The 22760-nt window shown below is 44.1% G+C and overlaps 2 protein-coding genes across 2 annotated transcripts in view; both read left to right on the plus strand.

Moving 5' to 3' along the window:
• LOC115385422 (PHD finger protein 12) overlaps positions 1 to 10488 on the plus strand; it is a 29715-nt gene extending 19227 nt beyond the window's left edge. Inside the window, exons 9-15 of the mRNA XM_030087412.1 lie at positions 2417 to 3086; positions 5321 to 5422; positions 5498 to 5644; positions 5729 to 5824; positions 7854 to 7936; positions 8012 to 8150; positions 8321 to 10488. Coding sequence (XP_029943272.1) covers positions 2417 to 3086; positions 5321 to 5422; positions 5498 to 5644; positions 5729 to 5824; positions 7854 to 7936; positions 8012 to 8150; positions 8321 to 8772 — 1689 coding nt within the window. The 3' untranslated portion in view covers positions 8773 to 10488. The remainder of the gene's footprint in view (positions 1 to 2416; positions 3087 to 5320; positions 5423 to 5497; positions 5645 to 5728; positions 5825 to 7853; positions 7937 to 8011; positions 8151 to 8320) is intronic.
• A 1177-nt stretch (positions 10489 to 11665) lies between these two features.
• Positions 11666 to 22760, plus strand: part of LOC115385426 (dehydrogenase/reductase SDR family member 13-like) — a 56363-nt gene continuing 45268 nt past the window's right edge. Inside the window, exon 1 of the mRNA XM_030087417.1 lies at positions 11666 to 11968. Coding sequence (XP_029943277.1) covers positions 11842 to 11968 — 127 coding nt within the window. The 5' untranslated portion in view covers positions 11666 to 11841. The remainder of the gene's footprint in view (positions 11969 to 22760) is intronic.

A 22760-nucleotide genomic window follows, 5' to 3' on the forward strand; every position in this document is an offset into this window, starting at 1 on the left:
CCATTTTTTGCCTCCCGATACCGATTCCGATACTTTTACTGTTGGTATCAGCCGATACCGAGTACCGATCCGATACCAGTATATTATAAAATAACACCATGCCTCGCCTGCAGGACTGTCACATGATCATCACTGTGGTGAGGCCTGGCTCAGGTTAAACCCTCTAAAATATGAATCAATACAGCAAATTCAAGCCATTTATTTTTAAATAGAACAGTATAAAAAACAGCAGTGCAAATACAACTGAACTAAATCAATCTAGGAATAATTATTTTCAATAACTTAAAGGAGCACAGTGCAGTTTGCTCGTTTTATGCGAAACACCGACCCCTGCAGGCCTTAGGCGTAACTGTAGCTCAGTGAAAAGCTCGTGTCTGGCTTGTGCCCATGTACGTGCACAGAAGAGGGGAACTCCTTCCTCGCTCTTTTAGCAGCGCTCCAGTAAAATGTAAGTTTCTTCTGCCTGGTGGGTCTGTGTGGAGCTGTGGCAGTGCTGGGAGCCGGTCTGTTCTTACTGTCTGGAAGCTCCATCCTCAGTACTGCTCAGCTGTTGCTGCTAAGCGTCTGGCGGAGTAATGGCGGACAAAACGAAACTTAAGGATTACCATTCCAGCGGGAGGCGCATTACGTCAGGCTCAGAGCGATTCGTACCCGAATCACTCACATTGCTGTGCCTTCAGCGCCCTGCACAGGGAAATAGGAGCGACTGCAATCTTGCAGAAATAGCTCCTGCTGCCCATCAGGCAAAGGTGAAAACGTGTGTGGGTGTGAATAATTGATCATTTAATATTTAAAACTGTGCTGTGCTCCTTTAAAGTGCCCCAATATTTTTAAATTAAAGGGAATTTGAATAGAACAATATAAAACAGTAGTGCAACAGCAACTTCAAGGTGCATTAAGGAGTTTTACAACCTTAAAAATATTTATTTTCCACCAAAAATATGTTACACATTTTTAATGCTGTGAACAATGTGCCCTGACATATTCATTACAAGTCCCTCTAACAGGCTAAATTGTCTCTTGAAAGTCACAGTGCCGGTCCGGCTCCAGAGTTTTTTTGGGGAGAGTTTGAAAGGAATGACGTAATGCGCGCTCCGACTTGTTCAGTTTCGCTTTGTCCGCCATTACTCCACCAGATGCTTAGTGAGCAACAACTGAGCAGGATCTTCCAGGAAGTCAGAACAGACTGGCTTCTAGCACTGCAGCTCCACACAGACTCCACCAGGGAGGAGACACTGACATCTTACTGGAGCGCTACTAAATGAGCGAAGACGGAGTCCCCCTCTTCCGTGCACGCGAGCCACAAGGATGAGTTTTTCACTAAGCTGCATTACGCCCAAGGCCTGCAGGGGGCGCTGTTTCGCATAAAACGTGCAAACTCCTTAAGGCACTTTTAAATAATTCTAGGAATATATGTTATTGCATTTTTAAATTAAAGTGCACACACAATATTGTAAAATGAAGTTATTTAGATAAAACAGTATCAATAACAGCAGTGCAACAGTAACTTAATAAACAAATCTAGGGTTTTTTTTTGATTACGGTGCAAACATAGCATAGTAAAATGAACAAGGCATTTAAATAGAACAGTAAAAAAATAGTTCAACAGCAACTTAAAAGATTACTTTCCAAAATCAGCCTATGAAGTTACATTCAAACAATAAAAATCCAAAGAGCAGAAGCTGCACTCTAAACAAAAGAAACAGGCTTCTTTAACGGCGCTGTACGTCGGTCACCTGATCCATTCTTCTTCTTCTTCTCAAGAACAGCAGCTGCAGCACAGCGGCAAAGAACTGTGTCAGAGCTAACGGCCAGCAGGTGGCGGTAGTGCAGCCAACGGGATGCAAGCTGCCGTAAAACATTACAGAAGAAGAAGTGTCAGTGCTAACGGAGCAAACGGAGCTGACCAGTAAATAGATTACTAATTTAATTAATGACGTGGTCTCGGATCGGGGCCTGGACTCCAGGACTCGCCGATACCGATGCAGCATTTTCGGCAGTATCGGCGCAATTTCCGATCCTGGTATCGGAATTGGAACAACTCTAATCAGATGTAATTTTTTTTTCTGTTACAGTTAAATATGACAAACTTTCTTCAGAGAGAAAACTCATTTCCTTTTCTTCTTTTTTTTCCTCGACCTGTCTCATTTTGTCTGGGCCTCGAGGCGTTTTAGTCTCTTAGGGCTGTCAGCTTAGCCTCTGGCTGTCCTCAATCTCACCACAACAAACAACTAAAAAAAACCACCAACTTTATTTGCAATTCTGTGGAAAAGCTCCTGCAAAATCACTAATTTTGGGTCACAGCAATCACAAACAAGGCCCGCCAAATCTTGATGGGAGTGCTTAGATGTGTGTTTGGGCTCGAGCCGAATTTGTCAACAGAAGTGATAATGAAATGTGTCCCTGTGTTTAACAGTGGCTTAAGGATGTCATCACACTGCAGTGCAGCATCATGCGACATCTGTGTATCAAACACAAGAGCATGTCCCCCGAACCATCAGCAGAGTCCGACTCCAGCAAACCATGTGTGACACCGGAAGACACTAAAGTGCACACCTCTTTGGAAAGGACTTCACCAGAAGCCTGCTTCAAACCCTGCAATACAACTGATGAGCCTCAGATGGCTTCTCTTTCCAGGGACCACTCCATAGAGCTGGATGGATGTGAATGCAACATGACACCATGTCAGAACTGTCGAAAACCTAACGGACCTCTAGTAGGAGTTAAGGTTTCAAAAGCCAACGGGTCTGTAGACTGTAAGAGTGCTTTAGACTCCTCCAGGCAGGCTGAGCTGCAGCACAGACTCCATCCTGCTGCTGCACCTTCAGGCAGTGCTCCTCCCTCCAGCCTGCTCAATCACATTGGAGCAGAAGTGGTCAAAAAGGAGCCCGACAACACAGCAGAGCCCTGTCTCCAAAAAAACTGCTCCACTTCTTCCATGGTATGGTCCCTCAGCAGCCAAAAAAACCACGACAGCAGCAACGATGCAAAGCTGTTTCACTCTCCCACCAGCACTTCTGTATCGGACATTCTTCCTAAAGAGCCGCAGGAGCTGTCCACGTCCAAACATGACTCTTCTCCTCAAGGTACATGTCCATACATCAACACATACATCTACAGTTGAGGGGTTATTGACATTGTGATTAGTCTGTAGAGAAAATACTATTGTTATTAAGTAATTTTTTTTTTTGCTTCATAGGGTTTAAAATCCCTCACTCCTGAATTATCACAGGTGCATGCATACACAAATGCTTAGGAATACACTACTCAATTGTCTCCTAAGTGTTGCACAGTGGTTCTCCAGCCTCACTGCTCGGTATTGTTTAAAGCAGAGGAAGACCTCAGCTGACCAGATATAGCTTAGAAATTCATTGTGTCATTCATTCAGATGTTGTGGCATTGTGAAAGGAAAGCTGATGGCTGTCCAGTTTGTGATCAGTGTGCATACATCATGGGGGGGGGTTTGAAGTAAAGTTCAAAATACAGGATTATTCTTCAAAAGCTTCAGGGTTTGATTGGTCAAGGGTTGGAGGAGATGTGAGCCGAATACCCAAGGAAGCTTTAAAAGGTCAAATAATACCAATACAGCATCATTAAGAGTAAAAGGTTATCAGTGATATATCATTAGGAGTAAAGCTGTATCAACGAATAACATTGAATTTAGAATAGTGTCACTAAAGTACTACTAAGAGTAAAGAATTTCACCAAAGCACCATAAAGAATAAAATACATAAAGAGGCAGCCGTTTGGCAAGGAGTCTCTTTTGAAGTTTCCGTTGCTACAAAGTTTCACATTTGAGTCTCAGATTTCTTACAACAAAAAGGGGAACGTGAACTCTCATTTGTCAATACCAAAAAATTAATGTTTAATTTCCAAACTATAAAGTACACCTAAAATATAGTCTTTATAATCTGGAAATTACAGTGATTATTTGAGAACTTCTCAAATTTTAGGATGAAAAAAAAACCATTTAACTCGCTGGCTAGCGCTGATGTTTACAGACATTATTGAGGTTTTTCAGCAGGTGGGGCTGGGGGGCCTTCTGTATGAATTTCAGACTTGTAAACAAAGAATTTATTGCAGTGATGAGCTTAAAATGTAGGTGGCAGTGGAGATATTCAGGCTGCTCTCAACTGATCAATGTTTTGAGTCATGGTAGTTTTACTGGCTCGATATTTGGTTCAGATGACAAAGTGATCAATATGATCACTGTGATAGATTCAGAATCTTAATAAGAATCCAAATTCGATGCGAATCTATTTTTTCTGGCACCCCAATTAAAAAGTCAATAAAGTACTATTCACCGTAGAAAAGTATCAAAGTGAGTGTCAGAGTAACAGAGTATTGTGTTCACAATGCTGTGCGCCATGTAATGTATTATTCCAGTTAAGAAGGGGTTATTGCCTGCATGTAAACGTGCTCGATATCGTTCAACGCATGGATGAGAAATCTCGCAGCATTTCGATCTCGTGAGATCTCGTGACACAAGATCCCGTCCCATCCCTGGTATTTAGTAGTAGTTTATTTTGCCTTTTTTCTTTTTTTTTTTTCTGTATCTGAATCGTGGGTTGCGGCACCCAAGCAATTAGTTACTTTCACGTTCACTTCTGTCGGCAGACCTTCTTATTCCTCCAGACAGAGTTTGATTTCTCCGTCTACCAGTTGTTCACTCTCGGGAAGTCTCCGCAGACGGCCTCACACAGTCACTTTTCAAAGTAGCGTCCGACATGTTGTGTTTTCTGCGGCACTCTGGCACATGCGTATACCTGGTCGTCCCCCCCCCCCCACACACACACACACACACACACACAGACTATTCGCATAAAACATTTTACTTACCTAGTGGTTGTGGGGATGGAAATTGAGATTCGTTGGAATTGTATGGTTTTGGGGTGTTCTTTATGAACGCCACAGTGAACAGGGAAGAGAAGACTATTTGAGCTGTTTTACTGGTCCAGCCGGGTGCAGTACACCGAGGCTTTACGTGACTACTAAACACGAGATGCCTGATTGAGATGATACAAGTGGAACTCAAGTCAGATTGTTGGGTAAGCCCGTGTGCCCAAAAGGAGTCTAATATTAAATGTAGGCCAAAACAAGTGTACTCAAATTGCTATAGCCACCCACGGTCCCTCTCTACATTTAAATCAGGACTCATCTCAATAGCATCTGAGCATGTCTGCATCTACTCCAGTAAGTTTCTTACATAAGTACAGTTCTTTCAGTTGCTGTGAAGACATTGGACTTAAATGGGCCAGTGTCACTTCATTGAATGACAGGAGCCTATTGTCAGACGGTTTGTCCACTCTGTCCTCCAAAGAAACAAAGACCAGACCTGTACAGATAGACTCTCTGGTGCCTGCTGCCTCCTCGTCACTCGTCGACCTGTCCAGCTGCATCAAGGATGGAAAAGAAGATGCTGGTGAGTATGATCATGTGACGCCACATGCACCCTGAAGCTTGCCATGTGGCTGATGGTTGTTGGATGTATGTGTAGGGATTGAGCTGGATAAACTGGACACGGAGATGATCAAACTGCTGGCCTATCAGAGGATTAAACAGCTGTTCCCTCCCCAAGTGCAGAGCACTCCGTCTCTCCCCTCTCCTACTGCAGTCCCCAGAACGTGCCCATCCACCCCTGACAGTAAGAACTTGTTTATTACTACTTAGCCTCCCTTTCACTTCTTTTTTGAATCGGTTTAAAGATGAAATGCTGTGTATATTCCAGCTCAGAAGAAGGTGCAGGCCCGAGCCGTCTTCTACCCTCTGACAGGAAAAGGAGGAGCTGTCAACATGTGTTACAGGACACTATACCTGGGCTCTGGTGAGACATGACATACCACAAAAATAATGTTCAAAACAGTTTTGGATCAACAACAGCTGAATTGGAGTATTCACCAGATTACAGCTCTGCACATCAATACCAGCATATCATAATGCTTCTCTCTGCATTTAAGATTTGGACAGTTGTAGTGCATTTAACCATAACATATTTTTATTGAGGTTGTCAGGTTTATATGGTAATCAGTGGAGCTGGAGATAGGGCCGGGACGATAATCAGGTAATGACTTGCACGATAAGTAAAAATTAACTTGATCATTTTGCCAGCCTCGATAAATAGCCATATTACCACAAGGACAGCAAACATGCATGCAGTGTTTCACCTAGAAGCAGGCTGAATGGCTAGAGGATTCACTCTGCGTGGGTCTCAGTGCCTGGATGCATTTGTTTCACAACGGAAACAAGAGAGTAAATGCTCTTGTCAGTAATGTAGGTTCTTTGTCTGCGGGGGGAGGCAGAACTGCTGGCATACACACAGTGCAGCCATGTACCATAGTAGAAATTAGGATGGAAAACAGTTGTTGCAAAGGCAAAAAATATCAGCCCCAGTGTGGGAATGTTACAGCTTCAGACCAAATGATCAAGGTGAGCCCATCAACACAGACAAACCACTTTGCCAAAATTTTTGTGAAAGTAGTGGCAAAAAAAAAGGCAACTTATCAAACTTGCATCTTCACTCGAAGCAGAACCTCCTCACCCAGTTTTCCCAGCTGTCCAGTCTCTGTATGACCAAAACAGGAGTCTGGTCCGCATTGCCGGCAGTCAGTCGGACCTGTTCCCGGTGCATGTTGGACTCCTCAGGGCCACATTTTGTCACCGGTTTTGTTCATGATTTTTATGGACAGAATTTCTTGGCGCTGGAGGGGGTCAGGTATGGTAGCCACAGGATTTCATCTGTTGCTATTTGCAGATGATGTTGTCCTGTTGGCTTCATCGAACCCAGACCGACAGCATGCACTGGGGGCAGTTTGCAGCCAAGTGTGAAACTATAGTGATGAGGATCAGCACCTCCAAATCCGAGGCCATGGGCCTCAACTGGAAGAATGTGGTCTGCCCTCTCCAGGTCAGCGGAGAGACCCTGCCCCAAATGGAGGAGTTCAAGTATCTTAGTGTTTTGTTCATGAGTGGGGGACGGATGGAGCTAGGATTGACAGGCAGATTGCTGCAGCAGCTGCAGTGATGCAGTCGTATCCGTCTGTGGTGGTGATGGAGCTGAAAGGCGAAGCTCTTGATTTACCAGTCAATCTACGCTCCTCCCCTCAACAAAGGTGAGCTTTGGGATCTTGGTCTGAAAGGACAACATTCTGGATACAAGCGGCTGAAATGGACTTTCTTTGTAGGGTGACTGAGCGCCCTTAGAGACAGGGGGAGGAGCTCAGTCACCAGGGAGGAGCTGGGAGTAGAGCCGCTACTTCACATCGAGAGGAGCAGCTGAGGTGGCTCGGGCATCTGGTTAGGACGCCTCCTGGACGCCTCCCTGGGGAGGTGTTCCGGGCATGTCCTGCTGGAAGGAGGCCCCAGGAAAGGCCAAGGACACGGTGGAGAGACTATCTCTCTCGGTTGGCTGGGAACACCTCGAGATCCTCCCGGAAGAGCTGGGAGAAGAGTCTGGTGTTCAGGGCTTCCCTGCTTAAACTGCTGCCCTGCGACCTGGTCCCAGATAAGCTGTTGAAAATGGATGGATCTGTAAATGATCTGACTTTGACTGTGTAAGTGCAGTCAGATAGCAGATTATTTTGATTTTTCTGTCCAATTTGTGTAAAACGGGTCCAATTTTGTGACACCATGAGGGTGTTGTTGTTGCTTTCCAGCCCAGGGCTTGGTTGGTTTGTTTCCCTGCTCAACATATCAATGTGCCCTAGAACAATGTGTCCTGAAGTGTGTGAGCTGCAAAAAAACTGCTGAAAAAATGTCAGGTTTGCTGTCAGGGAACTTGAGGCTCCTTCTGTTTGTGTGTCGCAGCAGGGAGGATGTGACCACTGTCATGAGCGTGTATGCTGATATTTCTGCAGGTGCTGACATGGACGTGTGCCTTACAAACTATGGTCACTGCAACTACATATCGGGAAAACACGCCTGTATTTTCTACGATGAGGTAAGCTGTGACGCAGCAGAACATCACAGGGCATGTTCACATGCTCGGTGCTAAATGTGTTGTGTCCTTTCTCAGAATACCAAACATTACGAACTGCTTAACTACAGTGAGCACGGCACTACAGTGGACAACGTGCTGTACTCCTGTGACTTCTCTGAGAAGGCCTCTCCTTCTCCACCCAGTTGCCTCGTGGCTAAAGTTCAAGGCATCGTCCGTGAGTGCATTTTCTTCCAACAGATTGTTCCACTTTACACATTGCCATTAAACTTGAAGAATCACCCTTTTTTTTCCATTTGCATTTGCAATCAGTATCTTAAAAGCCATGGCCTGATGTTGATTCAGGCGTGAGTTTTGTCTCCAGCCGACTGTCTGTTTTGTGTGCAGGACGCAGTAAAAGGCGTGAGGAGGACAACAGCTGTCTGAGCTCCATGGTGGGGCTGTTACCAGCCGGTGGAGTGATGAGCAGCCAGTGTCGGGGTGCCGCTGAACAGACGTGCAGCTGCAAGGCCAGCAGCTCCAGCCTGATCGGAGGCAGCGGGGCAGGTTGGGAGGGCACGGCCCTGTTGCACCATGGGAGCTACATCAAGCTGGGCTGCCTCCAGTTTGTCTTCAGCATCACTGAATTTGCCAGTAAGCAACCCAAAGAGGAGCACGTTAGCACACGGATTACTACTGCCAGTTGCACAAACACCAGCAGCAGCTTGGCGACCACTGCCTCCAGCACTCCTCACTCTCCTCCACCGCTCAGCACTGCCGCAAAACCCTCGAGCCAGGACGAGGCTGACTCTGTTCCTCCACACCAAGTGCCCGTACTGCGCTCCAACTCTGTTCCATAACACAGGAAAGCCCACTTTAGTTTTGCACCTTCCAAGCCACAATGAAGGGAAAGCTGCACAGCTGGTTGGTCAACAGGGAAAAGTTTTTTTTTTTCTTTTTTCATGGTTTATATCTTTGCATGAAGTTGAAGTATTATGGACAATCTTTTCTGTTTGTGAATGACTGATAGGCCTCTTGTGTTCACTTCAGCCTGTTTTGACTTGGAGTGGACATTAATTAGCAGTGCTTCTTTTCTCTAGCAGTGTTAGTTTTGGTGTAACCTCACTGTGTCAGTCAGTTCATTTAGCACAAACTTTTTTTTGTAGTATTAAATTCCATACATTCTCATTTCCTTTGCTGCTTTTGCACCACAGGTAGCTATATATGTATGACAAGATACATGCTTATATACTGTGTGTGTGTGTGTGTGTGTGTGTGTGTGTGTGTGTGGTGTGTGTGTGTGGTGTGTGTGTGTGTGTGTGTGTGTGTGTGTGTAAATATAATTCAGTGCCTCTCAATTGGAGAAACATTGGATTTTATGTAGATTTGCCCTTTTTTTTTGGGGGGGGGGGGTTGTGTTAATGTACAGTTCATGAAATTTGTTATACTGTGTAGAGTACCAGAAGTTTTGTGATAAAACTTGTTCTTAGTGCGTATTTTCTGCAATAGCCCACCTGTAAATATCACATTGTTTTAGCACTCATTTTAACATTTCGTGCTGCTCTGTATATAAGCATTCTTTGTCTGTACTGGCTTGTCTGTTCAAACTTGTAAATGCAATGATTTTCTAATAACAAATGCCACAGATTCCTGCGTTCTTGTCTTTTGGGTTTTAATGGACATTCTCTCATCGTGTGACTGAAATGAAAACACCTCAGTCTTTTTGAAATGGTTTCTGCTGCTGAAAACTGAGACAATAGCAACATTTATAATTCCATTGACAATATCCTTCCTTTGTAAAATGTAATTTTGTGTTGTGACAAATGGTTTGGTTTCTAAATGTTCCACTTCATAAGCTAATCTTGATTAATAACACAACATACTGACAAATTGAAGAAGTGACTGACATAGAGGGAACAGACCACTGGCTGCAAAAGGCAGGACTGAGAGAACAGCGGCTCTGATCATGGCTGCACAAGAACAGGCCCTAAACAGCAGATCAATAGAGGCCGGCGTGGACCAGACTAGACCAGACCCCAGAACCAGACTGAGACAGGAAGTCCTGAAACAGTACAGACCGTCACAGCAGGGGGCCAGATGCTGCAAGAAAGACCTGGAACCAGAACCAGGCTGAGGCAGAGTTCACAGAAACATCTGTGGAGAGGACGGACTGGAGAACATAGTCTGAATCTTGAAGCCCTACAGATTCTGGTCTTCTAACTGGTGATGACCAATCAGCCTGACATAGTGGTGGAGAACCAGGAGAAGAGAGCAGTAGTGAGGGCGTAGCAACCCCAGTGACAGAGCGTATGGAAGGAGGAAGAGGAACCGCTGGAGAACCACCAAGGACTGAGGAGCAGCTGGAGATGTGGGCTGTGAAGGAGCAGTGGTCCAGTAGTGATGGGGGGAGGGGCAGGAACCCCCCAGTTGTGTTTTGAAAATCAAACTGAAGTCATTCAATGCAGAGAATTGCATTTGTGGTTAAATGTAACTACTAATTGCAACTCGCTGTACTCCGCTCAAAAAAAAAAAAAAAAAAAAAACTTCCTTCAGTCCTCCTTCAGTCACATTATTTACATGGCCACTTGGGGGCGCTTGAGTTTAAAATGTACCCCATGGTCGTAATTTGAGGTATGAATTAACGACCACAGGACAGTCTCTTTCCATGCACAGGCACAGAGTGATGTTGTCCACCAGAGGGTGCTATGTTTCTGCTGAAATAAAACCACAAGTAGGACGTCAGCTCCATTTCTCTGGTCTTCATGGTATTGGTCCACTCGCTGTCTGCTTGGAGGATTGTTTCTGCACCAGATGAAAGGAAGATCTCTACAGTTCCACTTAAACAAGAAAAGAAGACCACGAACAGGGAAAACTCCTTTTTAAATGAAGAAACCGTAGAACCAGTCCCACAGGTGGACACTTTCTGTGGAACACTGGTACGACAGAAAGTCTCCTCTACCGAGTCTGGATCTACAGCAAGTCTCCCCTGAGTCTGGTTCTATCCAGAAAGTCTCCTCTGAGTCTGGTTCTATCCAGAAAGTCTCCTCTGAGTCTGCTTCCTTGGCGTTTCCTCTTAGTCTGGTTCCACAGTACATCTCCTGTGGATGTGCTTCTGCAGAAAGTCTCCTCCTCTGAGTCTGGTTGGTCATTTGCGATGTACACTTGTTGATTTTTCACTTTGAAAGTGTTTTAATTTTACTCTTATGTTGTTGGTGCTGAGTCAGTAAAACTGAATTAAACTAATAGAATTAACAGATTTCTGTGAAGACATTGGGTGGATTATCTCTATTGGTGTTCAGGTTTCAAATGGATGACCACTCTGGACGTATTTTTCAGTGAAGGGTGTTTTTCTGAAGTAAAGTCAAAAACAGAGAAACTGTAGATTTACTTTGAAGATAGAAACATTTGTGTTTGCTTGTTTAGTAGTGAAAATATAATCTGCCCGACATCTTTTGTTTTCCCAACAGTCTCTCTGTGAGGACACGGAACATTCTTCTAGTTGTCCTGTAACACTGGCAACACCTACTGAGCAAGAGATCAAACATCATTCTCACGTTTTAATTAAATATATATGTCAAAATAAAGAGATATAAGATGATAGATCTATTATTAAGAGATAAAATACGTGCCAGACCTGCATGCGCGCACACACACAAACACGCACACTCTCGGATGTGAAGCTCTTCATGCAGGGTTCCGGTGTGTGACTTGCTCCCTCTGCTGGTCGAGCGGTGCAACAATCAGGAAGTGTCAGCGGAGAGCAGTACATTCTGTCCGCTCTTCAGATCTTATTAGATTCAAACTGCGTCCTGATATTATGGTTGAGCCAATTTCAGATATTTTTCTGTGAGAAACTGCACTTAAATCCGTTCAAGTGATGCGAATTCAGCGTTAAAGAGCGGGTAAAACAGGGACCTGAGGTCGGAGTCATGTTTGTGTTACTGAGTGCAGCTGTGGCTGCAGTCTGCTTGTATGTGGTCGTGTACTACAGTCTGATCAGAGGAGAAAGCTGTCACAGCAGCGTCCAGGCGAAGGGCAGGACGGCGCTGATTACAGGTAACCCGGGACCACAGCCAGTCTCTGTCTCTGTGTCTCTCTCTCTCTCTCTCTCTCTCTCTCTCTCTCTCTCTCTCTCTCTCTCTGTTTTTTCTGTCACACACACACACACACACACACACACACACACACACACACACACACACACACACACACACACACACACACACAGTTGACTTCCAGACAGCGGAGCCCCGGGCTAAATTTCAAAACATACCGTTATGTATCAGTGAGATTATCGGGTTTAAGCTGAACCTCACTCAGGGTTCATGTCTTCCTCTGAATGACTCTGGAAGGCAGATTCCAGGCCAGATATCACCCTCACAGTTCAGCAGCTTCTGTTTTGTCGATCGAAGCATCACTTCAACATAATGGGAACAGTGAACTGCGGTCAAGCCAGCCCACACTTCTGAGCCCGCAGTCAAACCAACCGCACGTTGATTAGTGGTACAAAAGTACACAGTAATAGTACTTCATAGTATTAATGACATAATAAGTCCAGCAGTACAGAATTTCGTTGACTACTCATTGAAAAAAATGGTTTTATTGTTTTTATTATTGAGCCAATTTCCTATTTTCTCTTCTACTTTCTCTCAGAGATTTTGGCTATAAAGTCTTGGAAAAGTACAAAGTGATAACCCTTCACAGTATTTATTCAAGTCTTATTTGACAAAGTTATTAGTCCATGAGTAATACTTGACAGTGATTTTGCTCAATAGCTCCTAGGTTATATGACCTATTGTCTCCGATCACTTGTGTATCACAGTAATGCTACAATGGCAAGTTCACATTTTTTTTTATCAACATTACAGTGTTAAGCTCTAAGCTTATTAATGGATTGCCTTCTAATCAGTACTAATAAAGCATTGAGTCATTTACTTTCTGTTCAGTTTTTTTTTTTTGTCTTTGTAGTGGTATGTGTTATATACATAAAATGAGTTGGCTTCCATGCTCAGGGTTTCCCCCAGAAAACTTGCTAAGCCTGGTGGTGGGACTGCTAGAGAAGTCCACCGTGTTTATGTGAAAGAAAAGGTTAAAAGTTGACAGAAATTTGGAAATTATGATTTTTTTGTGTTATTGTAAGCATTTATTAACATTACTTAAATGCAGAGTCTTACAAAAAGGCATAATCTTAAATAAAGTTTTAACAAACACAAAAAATACAATTAAAATAAATATCCATGTTTTTCAATTAAGTTAAATCCTAATGAATCTTAAAACAAGGCATTGCTGTTCACATTTAAAGGTAAAATAAATCAACAAAAATAAAGTGCAAACATGATCAAGGTGTAAAAACAGGGACTCAGAGGCTGAAGAGGTCTCTGCTGGACTGTCTGACCTCGTCTACTTTATGAATGAAAAACTAAAGAAAAATTATTAGTTTGCTTACAGTTAATAATATTCTTATGTTCTTTAAAGGTGCATTAAGGAGTTTTACAACCTTAAAAATACTTATTTTCCACCATAAATATGTTACACAATTTTAATGATGTGTACAATGTGCCCTGAAATATTCATTACAAGTTCCTCTAACAGGCTAAATTGACACTTGAAAGTTGCAGTGCAGGTTCTGGCACCAGCATTTTTTTGGGGAGAATTTGAAAGGAATGACGCCTTGTTAAGTTTCGTCTTGTCCGCCATTACTCCGCCAAATGCTTAGTGAGCAACAACTGAGCAGGAGCTTCCAGAAAGTCAGAACAGACTGGCTTCTAGCACTGCAGCTCCACACAGACTCCACCAGGTGAAAGAAACATATTTTACCTGAGCGCTACTAAACGAGCGAGGAAGGAGTTCCCCTCTTCCGTGCACGGGAGCCACAGGCACCGCTAAGCTGCATTACGCCCAAGGCCTGCAGGGGGTGCTGTTTCGTATAAAACGTGCAAACTCCTCAATGCACCTTTAAGTATTTGTTGTTTCTATGGAGTTCACAGCAGTGCAGCAGTCCAGCAGTACCTCCTTCAGTCCAGCAGAGGGCGCAGTGTTGCTGTTAGACGTATAGTGCAGTGTGAAGCAGTAGAAGCAGAATGTGTATGAATGGATCCTCCAGACTGATGAAGCGTGTTGTTCGCTCTGCTTCATTAAACAGAAGCACTGCAGTTCCACCGTCTGGACAGTGAATCATTCTGAGGATGGAACACCAACCGTTTTGGATTAAATCCGCTAGTTCCATGTTTCCCATCGCGGCTCGCAGAAGGCTGCTCTGACGACGTGCTGACATCCACGCTAACTGCTAACATGCTAACTCGCGCCGGCTCTGCCTCATCAACTTGCCGCGGCTCTCTGATGAAAACACGCCTCACCTCTGACCCCCTGTGTGTTCACGTATCGACCAGAAGGTGTCGCCATTGCAACCGTATCACCAGATGCCATTAAAAGCTCCAGAGACCGTCTTTGGTGTCGCTGTGTTGGCTCATAAAAAAAAACATATTTACAATTAAAAAAAAAAACAAAAAACACCGACGCTTAGCCTGGCGGGGGGGCAAGTAAAGCCTGGCGGCCCGCCAGGCCTATAAAACACTGAGGGAAACCCTGCATGCTGCTTAAGTTTTATTTTGAAATCTGTTTCGGCTTGGTGTTACCGTATTGCTCAGTGTATTTGCGCACCACTAATCAACATGCAGCTGGTTTGACTGTGGGCTAAGAAGTGTAGGCTGGCTTGACCGTAGTAACGGTGAAAGAAGTCAGACCACCCTTCTAATGTTGCACCGCTCCCCTTCTGTAAGAATCAGGCCTCCCGGGCAGAATCAACACAATTAAAAATAAGTGATGGGAGAAGTTGAACATCCGGGTACCCTGTGACGGCATCCCCTCAGCCGGTAGTCGCCATGTTGACTTGGGGGGAAACAACGGCCGTTTCTCAATTCTTAATCCGCGAGTGCCTACCCATGTACTTGGCGAGAACACACGTGTTAGTCGGACTTCGAGTACAGACTTGTGATAAGACGAGAACACAGTGAAGTTAATGCACACTTGGAACCAGCATACTTGATGATATCATGCTGTGTTTACAACGCCAATATCTGTTAGTTTTCATCCACCCATACATTCAAATATGAATGAAAAGCAACATAAGATGAGTGTTTATCACGTTCCTTCAGCTGAGCAGATTAACTCTGAAACAGATTAAATTGTACCGAGACACGTTTTCATTATCACATTTTCATTAGCGGATTAGCTGTTCAGCTAACTTTTAAAAACATTAGCGGACTAATTAGCTTCCGCTAAATTTACACGTTAGCGACTCTGGTTTCCGAGGGTACTTGAACGCCTCTCGTACGAGCTTCTGTTACTGTGCAAAGTAATGAAAAGTCTCTTCTCTGCGGTTAAAAAACGCCGAAAATTGTTTCGAAAAAACATGGATTTTGTAATGCATATAACTCCCGATCCATTTGTCCGATTGAAACGATTCAAAAACTGTTAGAAAGCCCCGGAACTCAAGATTCCGGGGATATTTGAATGACTCGTGTACGTGCTTGCGTCATGGCGCAACGTCAACAAATAATCTCCTATGCACTCTCGGCGCTTTGGGCTCGCGGAGAAAATAGAGAGGAGCGGAGCGGGCGAGCTGCAGAGCGCGAGCCGCTCCGCTTGCGGCGCTCCGCTCGCGGCGCTACCCTCGCGGCGCTACCCCGCACCGATCAACCGTCAGATAGGAGCTTGATGCGGCGCTACCCCGCGCCGATCAACCGTCAGACAGGAGCTCGATGCTGTGCTACCCCGCGCCGATCAACCGTCAGACAGGAGCTCGATGCGGCGCTACCCCGCGCCGATCAACCGTCAGATAGGAGCTCGATGCGGCGCTACCCCGCGCCGATCAACCGTCAGATAGGAGCTCGATGCGGCGCTACCCCGCGCCGATCAACCGTCAGATAGGAGCTTGATGCGGCGCTACCCCGCGCCGATCAACCGTCAGATAGGAGCTCGATGCGGCGCTACCCCGCGCCGATCAACCGTCAGACAGGAGCTTGATGCGGTGCTACCCCGCGCCGATCAACCGTCAGATAGGAGCTTGATGCGGCGCTACCCCGCGCCGATCAACCGTCAGATAGGAGCTTGATCCGAAACTCGGTGTGCGGCGCTGCCGCTTCCGCCGCGTCCTGTGTGAACCAGGCGTTAGCGGTTAGCGGTTATTGTTAGCTTCAGCTAAATCTTTTAGCAGTTTATCGGTTTAGCGTTATCGAAGCTAACTTTTCAGTCAGCGGAAGAACGGTTATCGAAGCTAACTTTTTGGTTAGTTATGCCCACCACTGAGTATGCGTATTGAAAAACGATCAGTCACTTTTCGTCTTCCAGGCTTCAGCAGCTTTCGCAATGCTGAAGAGTTGCTGTGTGCTCGGTTGCATGGCCAATATCAGCAAAAACGCGGACTTTAAGTTTTTCATTATTCCAAAGGAGAAATCCCGCAGAAGTCTCTGGTTGGCGTTCACTGACCAGGTGACAGTCAATGCTTCTGGCAGGACTGACTGCAGCCACCACTGGACTCCCAAGACTTACCACACTGACCATCACTGGTAAGATACTTGTCTGGCTACCAGATGGCCTCTTGACATGAATAATAGCACTGGCCTCAGACTATTAACACTTGCTGGTAGGGCTGCACGATTAAGCGACAGAGTTGAGGTTTTAACTACTGCGGTAACGGAACCGCACAGAGCTGAGGTTTTTCGAGGCATTTGAGTGACAGACCTGTCCGCCAATCAAAACTTTCGAGTCTCACGTTCCGGGCCCCCGGCCAATCAGAAATGACAATAGCAAGCAAGTATGTATGCACTGCACTGCTGCAGCTAACTAGCGTCAGGTTGCTAACAACTGTGTGCTTTGCGGTGTCTGAGGAGCAAAAGGTTTTCAGTGCGACTCGTGTGACTCGTTCACGGTGTGAAAATGGCTGAGCTGACAACAGAAGAGGGAGCGGAGCAGTTGGTATTAAAAAAGAATTGTAGTTCAGTTGTTTGGACTTACTTTGGGTTTGAAAAAAATGATGTGGAGCCAGATGCAGATCGTGTCGCTGTGCAGCAGCCAGATCAGAGGAAACATGTCTAATTTGTACCAACACCTGAAGACTCACCGCTACACATTACAGAAACGTCAGCAAGTCGTAGGTTATTCTCTCTCTCCCCCGATCGCCCCACAGCTCAGCCTTCATCCAGCATGTGATGCTCTCTCTCTCTCCATGAAAACATGAAGCGCAGCCCAAGAATGAGAGGGAAGACGACCCAGAGCAGGATTACTAAACTGACTGTGATCTAAGAATATTACAGCAATAAGGATTCTTTTTTTTTTACACTTTATCTTTCGAGGCTGGCGAGTTCTTTTTTTTTTTTTTTTGTGAGTTGAAGTTGGTTTCACAGTGGTGCCTATTTGCGGTTCTGGTTTTTAATTTCCATTTATTTCACATTGAAAACTGTTGTCTAAGTAATTTTCTGTGAACCATGCAAGCAAGACCAGTATTGAATTACAATTTCGACAGCATTGGGTTTTGATTATTTTGTTATTTCATCAAAATGACGCACTCCTTTTCTTTTCCAAACGTGATGCAGACAGCACGGTGGCGTCTCGCTGCCGCTGCCTGAAGCTTTGTCAAGTTAGTTTACATTAGGTTATTTTATATGTGAACTTGAGCAAGACCATGTAAAAGTAACAAGAATTATTTTCAACCATAATTTTAGCTGTTTTCTGCATTTAAAAGAATAAAATGTGAAAATTGCAAATCGAATTGCAATCGCATTATTGGTCAGAAAAATCGCAATTAGGTTTTTTGTCAAAATCATGCAGCCCTACTTGCTGGGCTTCAGTTTACTAGTGTAAAGCGTCCTCAACACTAAAGTAGAGTTTTATTACTGTTTATTATATTGTTGTCTTAGTTCCTCCTCAATTTCTGCTCACTGTTTTTATCACTTTCACCACCATTTCTTGTAGTTGTCATGAGGTTATTCATTTGTCACTGATTTAAGGCTCACAAACCTCTGGCACTTAAATCAATACTTGTGTGACTATCTTGGGTGACTGTATGATTTACTTTTAAAGTATATTTGGGATTGGAATACTGCACTGTGTTTGTAAGGATTTTTCCTTTTGATGTCATTTGTTTTTAGATCAGTTTGGTCTTTGCTTTTTCCTTTGTGATCTCTGTATTTCCTCTTACCTGCATGGTCTGCAGGTGAGAGAGCAGTCACACCTGCAGTCAGTCAGGCTGTGATTGGAGCTGCAGGCAGCAGGATAAAGTGTGTGTGATTGCTGCAGTCCGGGGAGTGTGTGACATTAGAGAGGTGAGGCTGTAAGGAGAGCATCTTCTTTTGATGGAATGACATCTTATTGTCTCTCTGCAGAATAGGGCTGCACGATTATGGTCACAGTGATGATCACAATTATTTTGATCAATTTTGTAATCATGTTTATTCATCATTTTAGGAAAAATATCTATATTTTTATTGCACTACTTTCAAGCAAACAGTCCAAAATGAAACTTTAAATAATTCATTCATTCATTTATTCTTTATTTAAGCCAGACACAACAAAGGTCCATATAGATTAAAAGAAGTACAACAATATGTATATTATCTAGTGCTGTCAATTTTAATCGCGATTAATCCTTTGAGGTCTGCCAATTGGGTCAAAGAAAATAACTGGAGGATAATAGTGTTTTTTCCTGACATTGGGACTGATTTATGAGGATTAGATTCTTCATTGCAATTAATCTCTACTTTAAAAAAGTTAATTGTTGACAGTTCTCCATGAATTAATCACGATTAATTGTGATCAATGCGATTAAATTGCGATCAATGCGATTAAAACTGACAGCACTAATATTATACAAACACAACCATCTATATACAATCATTTTATCAATGTCCTCCTCCAGTACTCCCTCAGCAAAGAGGTGTAACGACTGCTGCTCATCTGAGGGTATTTGTATTTGTATTTATTTATTTAAAGGGACAATGCATTTACACAGTATACAGTACATTAAAGCAAAATATACATAAATGCAGGATTGTAGCCTAGGCTAATTTCCATCCTCTGTCCTCTGCCGGGCCAGGCCCAGCTGCCCACCTCACTCCATTCACTCAGCCAAACAATCATTCATTCACCTGTCATTAAAAAATATTCGCTACACACTCCACAGATGCACACACAGAATCTAAAATTTAACAAAGGATAATTAAAAAATTATGCTTTTCCAGAGAGCAGTCACAAAGTACAACTTAAAGCTGCTGTAGGCAGGATTTTGCTAGTCAATGATCATTTTTCTGTGTTTTCTTTGGATTAAATGTTAGAGTATCCATTGATAATCCTTTAGGAGTGTAGCATCACTGCTCTACCGCGAGGGCGCAGCGTTTCCATCGGTCTCTGTTCTGAGCTGAAAAGGAATCTCCACAGCTCCAGGTATCTTTGACCATTCAGAAGAGCTCCTGAGGCTCTAACCGTGATTGGTCGAGGGGCGTTCGTCGCACGTTCTTGTGGGAGGGGCTTAACTTGCATAAGGGCGTAATGTCAGAGAAAACAGGACAGGATTGGCTGTGCTGGGTTTCAAATCGCCATCTTAGATGGGTCAAATCACCATCTTGCTTAGGTAAACCGAAGCAAGATGGCGGAGATGCGGAATCCTGCCTACAGCACCTTTAATAACTAACAATTCAACAGCTTATACAGAAAAGACAGTAACTGACAGTAAAAACCTGTCGGCTGTTATAAGCCGACAGGTTTTTGGTCAGAAATTTCAGCCTGTCAACATTTTCTGTCTTGAGAGACAAGTGAAGGCAGGTCTTGACATTTCCTCCAGTGCTAAAGACTCTGATGGGGAAGTTCTTGCTGGGATGAATCAGTCCTTTTTGACCAGCTTTGAACCTGGTGGGTGGAGTCTGTGATGCTCCTTCTTCCAGTCCAGCAGGTTGTCTTCACTGTCCAGGCTGCAGGACTACCTTCTGTCCACACAACTCGCTCTCATCCCTCCACCGACTTATATGAGGCTGCCACTTATTATTTGGGAAGCTCAATGAAGCCTTAACTACCGTTTGCCCCCTGGTGGCTGGTATTGAAAGTGCTTGACTAAATTGGTTTTGCAGCAGAACCGCGTTTTAAATGGAAATATCGCTGACGATCAGGTTCAGTGTGGCAGCCAAAATCGTTTTTCACAATTAAAGGGGCTGTATCCTGCTTTTTTAGCAAGTCCAAACCCTAGAAATGGCTCTAACATGGTAATAGTTCATTTTAGTCCATGGGCCAGACCAGATATCGGTACCAGTCAGGGTGACAAAGGTTACTTATATTTTTTGAAAAGATCTATGTCTGTGGATGATATTTTGGTATGATAGACCTTCCAGAGTGGGAGCTAAATCATAGTTATCAGCTCATGAAGTATACCCGCCCCTTCAAGAAATTGCATTTCAGATAACGGTACATATCCTGCTTTAGACTGGTGAACAGGACATCTGTCAGTGCTTCACAACATTGTCTCTGGTATCATTTTAAAGGGGACGATGTAACCTTTCATTCAAGATAAAATGTGAACCTTTCTGACCAATATAGAGGTTACTAGAACTCCTTGAACTGTCAAAACTTAGGCGAAAAATACAATTTTCGCCTAAATGATGTACTATCTTTTAGCCCTGTGTCATCTAGGAGCAACAGGGACACAAAATTCAAAGTCTACAACACTCCCAGGACCATAATGATTCAGGAAAATGTATAATATGCCTATACTATTTCTTGCCATGGATGATTGTGAGCCTTAGATTAGAAGAGCAGTAGGTCTCCTATTACGTAAAGTCCAGAACAGCCGGGATATATATGGTGACATAAAGGACACCACAATGGGATACAGGGAACCACAGAACAACCTACAAGGAAGATGCACAAAGCAAAGTGGATCAGAAGTGTGTGGTACTGTGGAATTAGTGGAAACAGGGCGGCCACGTGAAGGCTCAGTACCGCGAGCCCCTTTTGTTTATCTTTTTAGGTTTTATATGTTTTTATATATTTTTTGTGTGTTGTTTTTTAAGAAAGCATGTGAATGTTTGTCCTTACCATGAAGGAAATAAGGTCACCACAATGGGATAAGGAAGTTTGAGTTTAATGAACAACATATTTAAGTATTAAACAGAACAGCATTATAATGAACTCCTTACGTCACTCAGACGCCTCGTCTCGCTCATCTTCTGACTCCTCGAGTTCCAACTCAGGCTCTGGATCATCCTGCAGTGTCTGGTTGCTGCATGTCTGCAGCTGGCACATATCTGTGCATGCCAGTCCATTTGGTAAGCATGTGCAGCTTGGCATTTTGCATGAATGAACACAGTTTCATGTTAGCAATTCCAGGACTACGTCTGGTGCAGGTGGAGAGAGCATCCAGCAAATTGCCAGCTTGCCAATTAGACTGTCACAGAGGCTGTCTCCAACTGAGCTGGTAGCGCAGTTGGTTCACCTCTACTGTGCTGCTGTTTGCAGCGTCCATGTGACATGTAAACTCAATTCTCTGGAACAGCTCCTCACTGACATTCCATGACTGCCCTAGTCCACTGAAGGTTACTTGGTAAGAAGGCTCTTTCTTCACCGTCTTCAAGGCTTTCAGCTGGCCCTGGCCAGCAAAGGCACTAACAGTGTCACAACCAGTGAAGGCATGTAAGCCAATTAGACTGTCACAGAGACTGTCTCCAACTGAGCTCGCCAGTGTGCTGATGTTCACATTGGATATGATGAAGTAACAGAACTGAAATCCACACATGAAGAAGCTGACACTCGCCTGCTCCTGCATGCTTCACATGGTACAAACATGGGCTCAAAAGCAGTTTCATCACAGCCGAAGACACTGATGTCCTGGTGCTTTGTCTTTCATTCCAGAAGGACATCACCTGTTCCATCTACTTGAAGTGTGGGACACAGAATCAAACACGATATGTGAACATCAGCAACCTGGCGAGCTCAGTTGGAGACAGCCTCTGTGACAGTCTAATTGGCAAGCTGGCAATTTGCTGGATGCTCTCTCCACCTGCACCAGACGTAGTCCTGGAATTGCTAACATGAAACTGTGTTCATTCATGCAAAATGCCAAGCTGCACATGCTTACCAAATGGACTGGCATGCACAGATATGTGCCAGCTGCAGACATGCAGCAACCAGACACTGCAGGATGATCCAGAGCCTGAGTTGGAACTCGAGGAGTCAGAAGATGAGCGAGACGAGGCGTCTGAGTGACGTAAGGAGTTCATTATAATGCTGTTCTGTTTAATACTTAAATATGTTGTTCATTAAACTCAAACTTCCTTATCCCATTGTGGTGACCTTATTTCCTTCATGGTAAGGACAAACATTCACATGCTTTCTTAAAAAACAACACACAAAAAATATATAAAAACATATAAAACCTAAAAAGATAAACAAAAGGGGCTCGCGGTACTGAGCCTTCACGTGGCCGCCCTGTTTCCACTAATTCCACAGTACCACACACTTCTGATCCACTTTGCTTTGTGCATCTTCCTTGTAGGTTGTTCTGTGGTTCCCTGTATCCCATTGTGGTGTCCTTTATGTCACCATATATATCCCGGCTGTTCTGGACTTTACGTAATAGGAGACCTACTGCTCTTCTAATCTAAGGCTCACAATCATCCATGGCAAGAAATAGTATAGGCATATTATACATTTTCCTGAATCATTATGGTCCTGGGAGTGTTGTAGACTTTGAATTTTGTGTCCCTGTTGCTCCTAGATGACACAGGGCTAAAAGATAGTACATCATTTAGGCGAAAATTGTATTTTTCGCCTAAGTTTTGACAGTTCAAGGAGTTCTAGTAACCTC

The sequence above is a fragment of the Salarias fasciatus genome, unplaced genomic scaffold (genome assembly GCF_902148845.1).
Source record: "Salarias fasciatus unplaced genomic scaffold, fSalaFa1.1, whole genome shotgun sequence".
NCBI lineage: Eukaryota > Metazoa > Chordata > Actinopteri > Blenniiformes > Blenniidae > Salarias > Salarias fasciatus.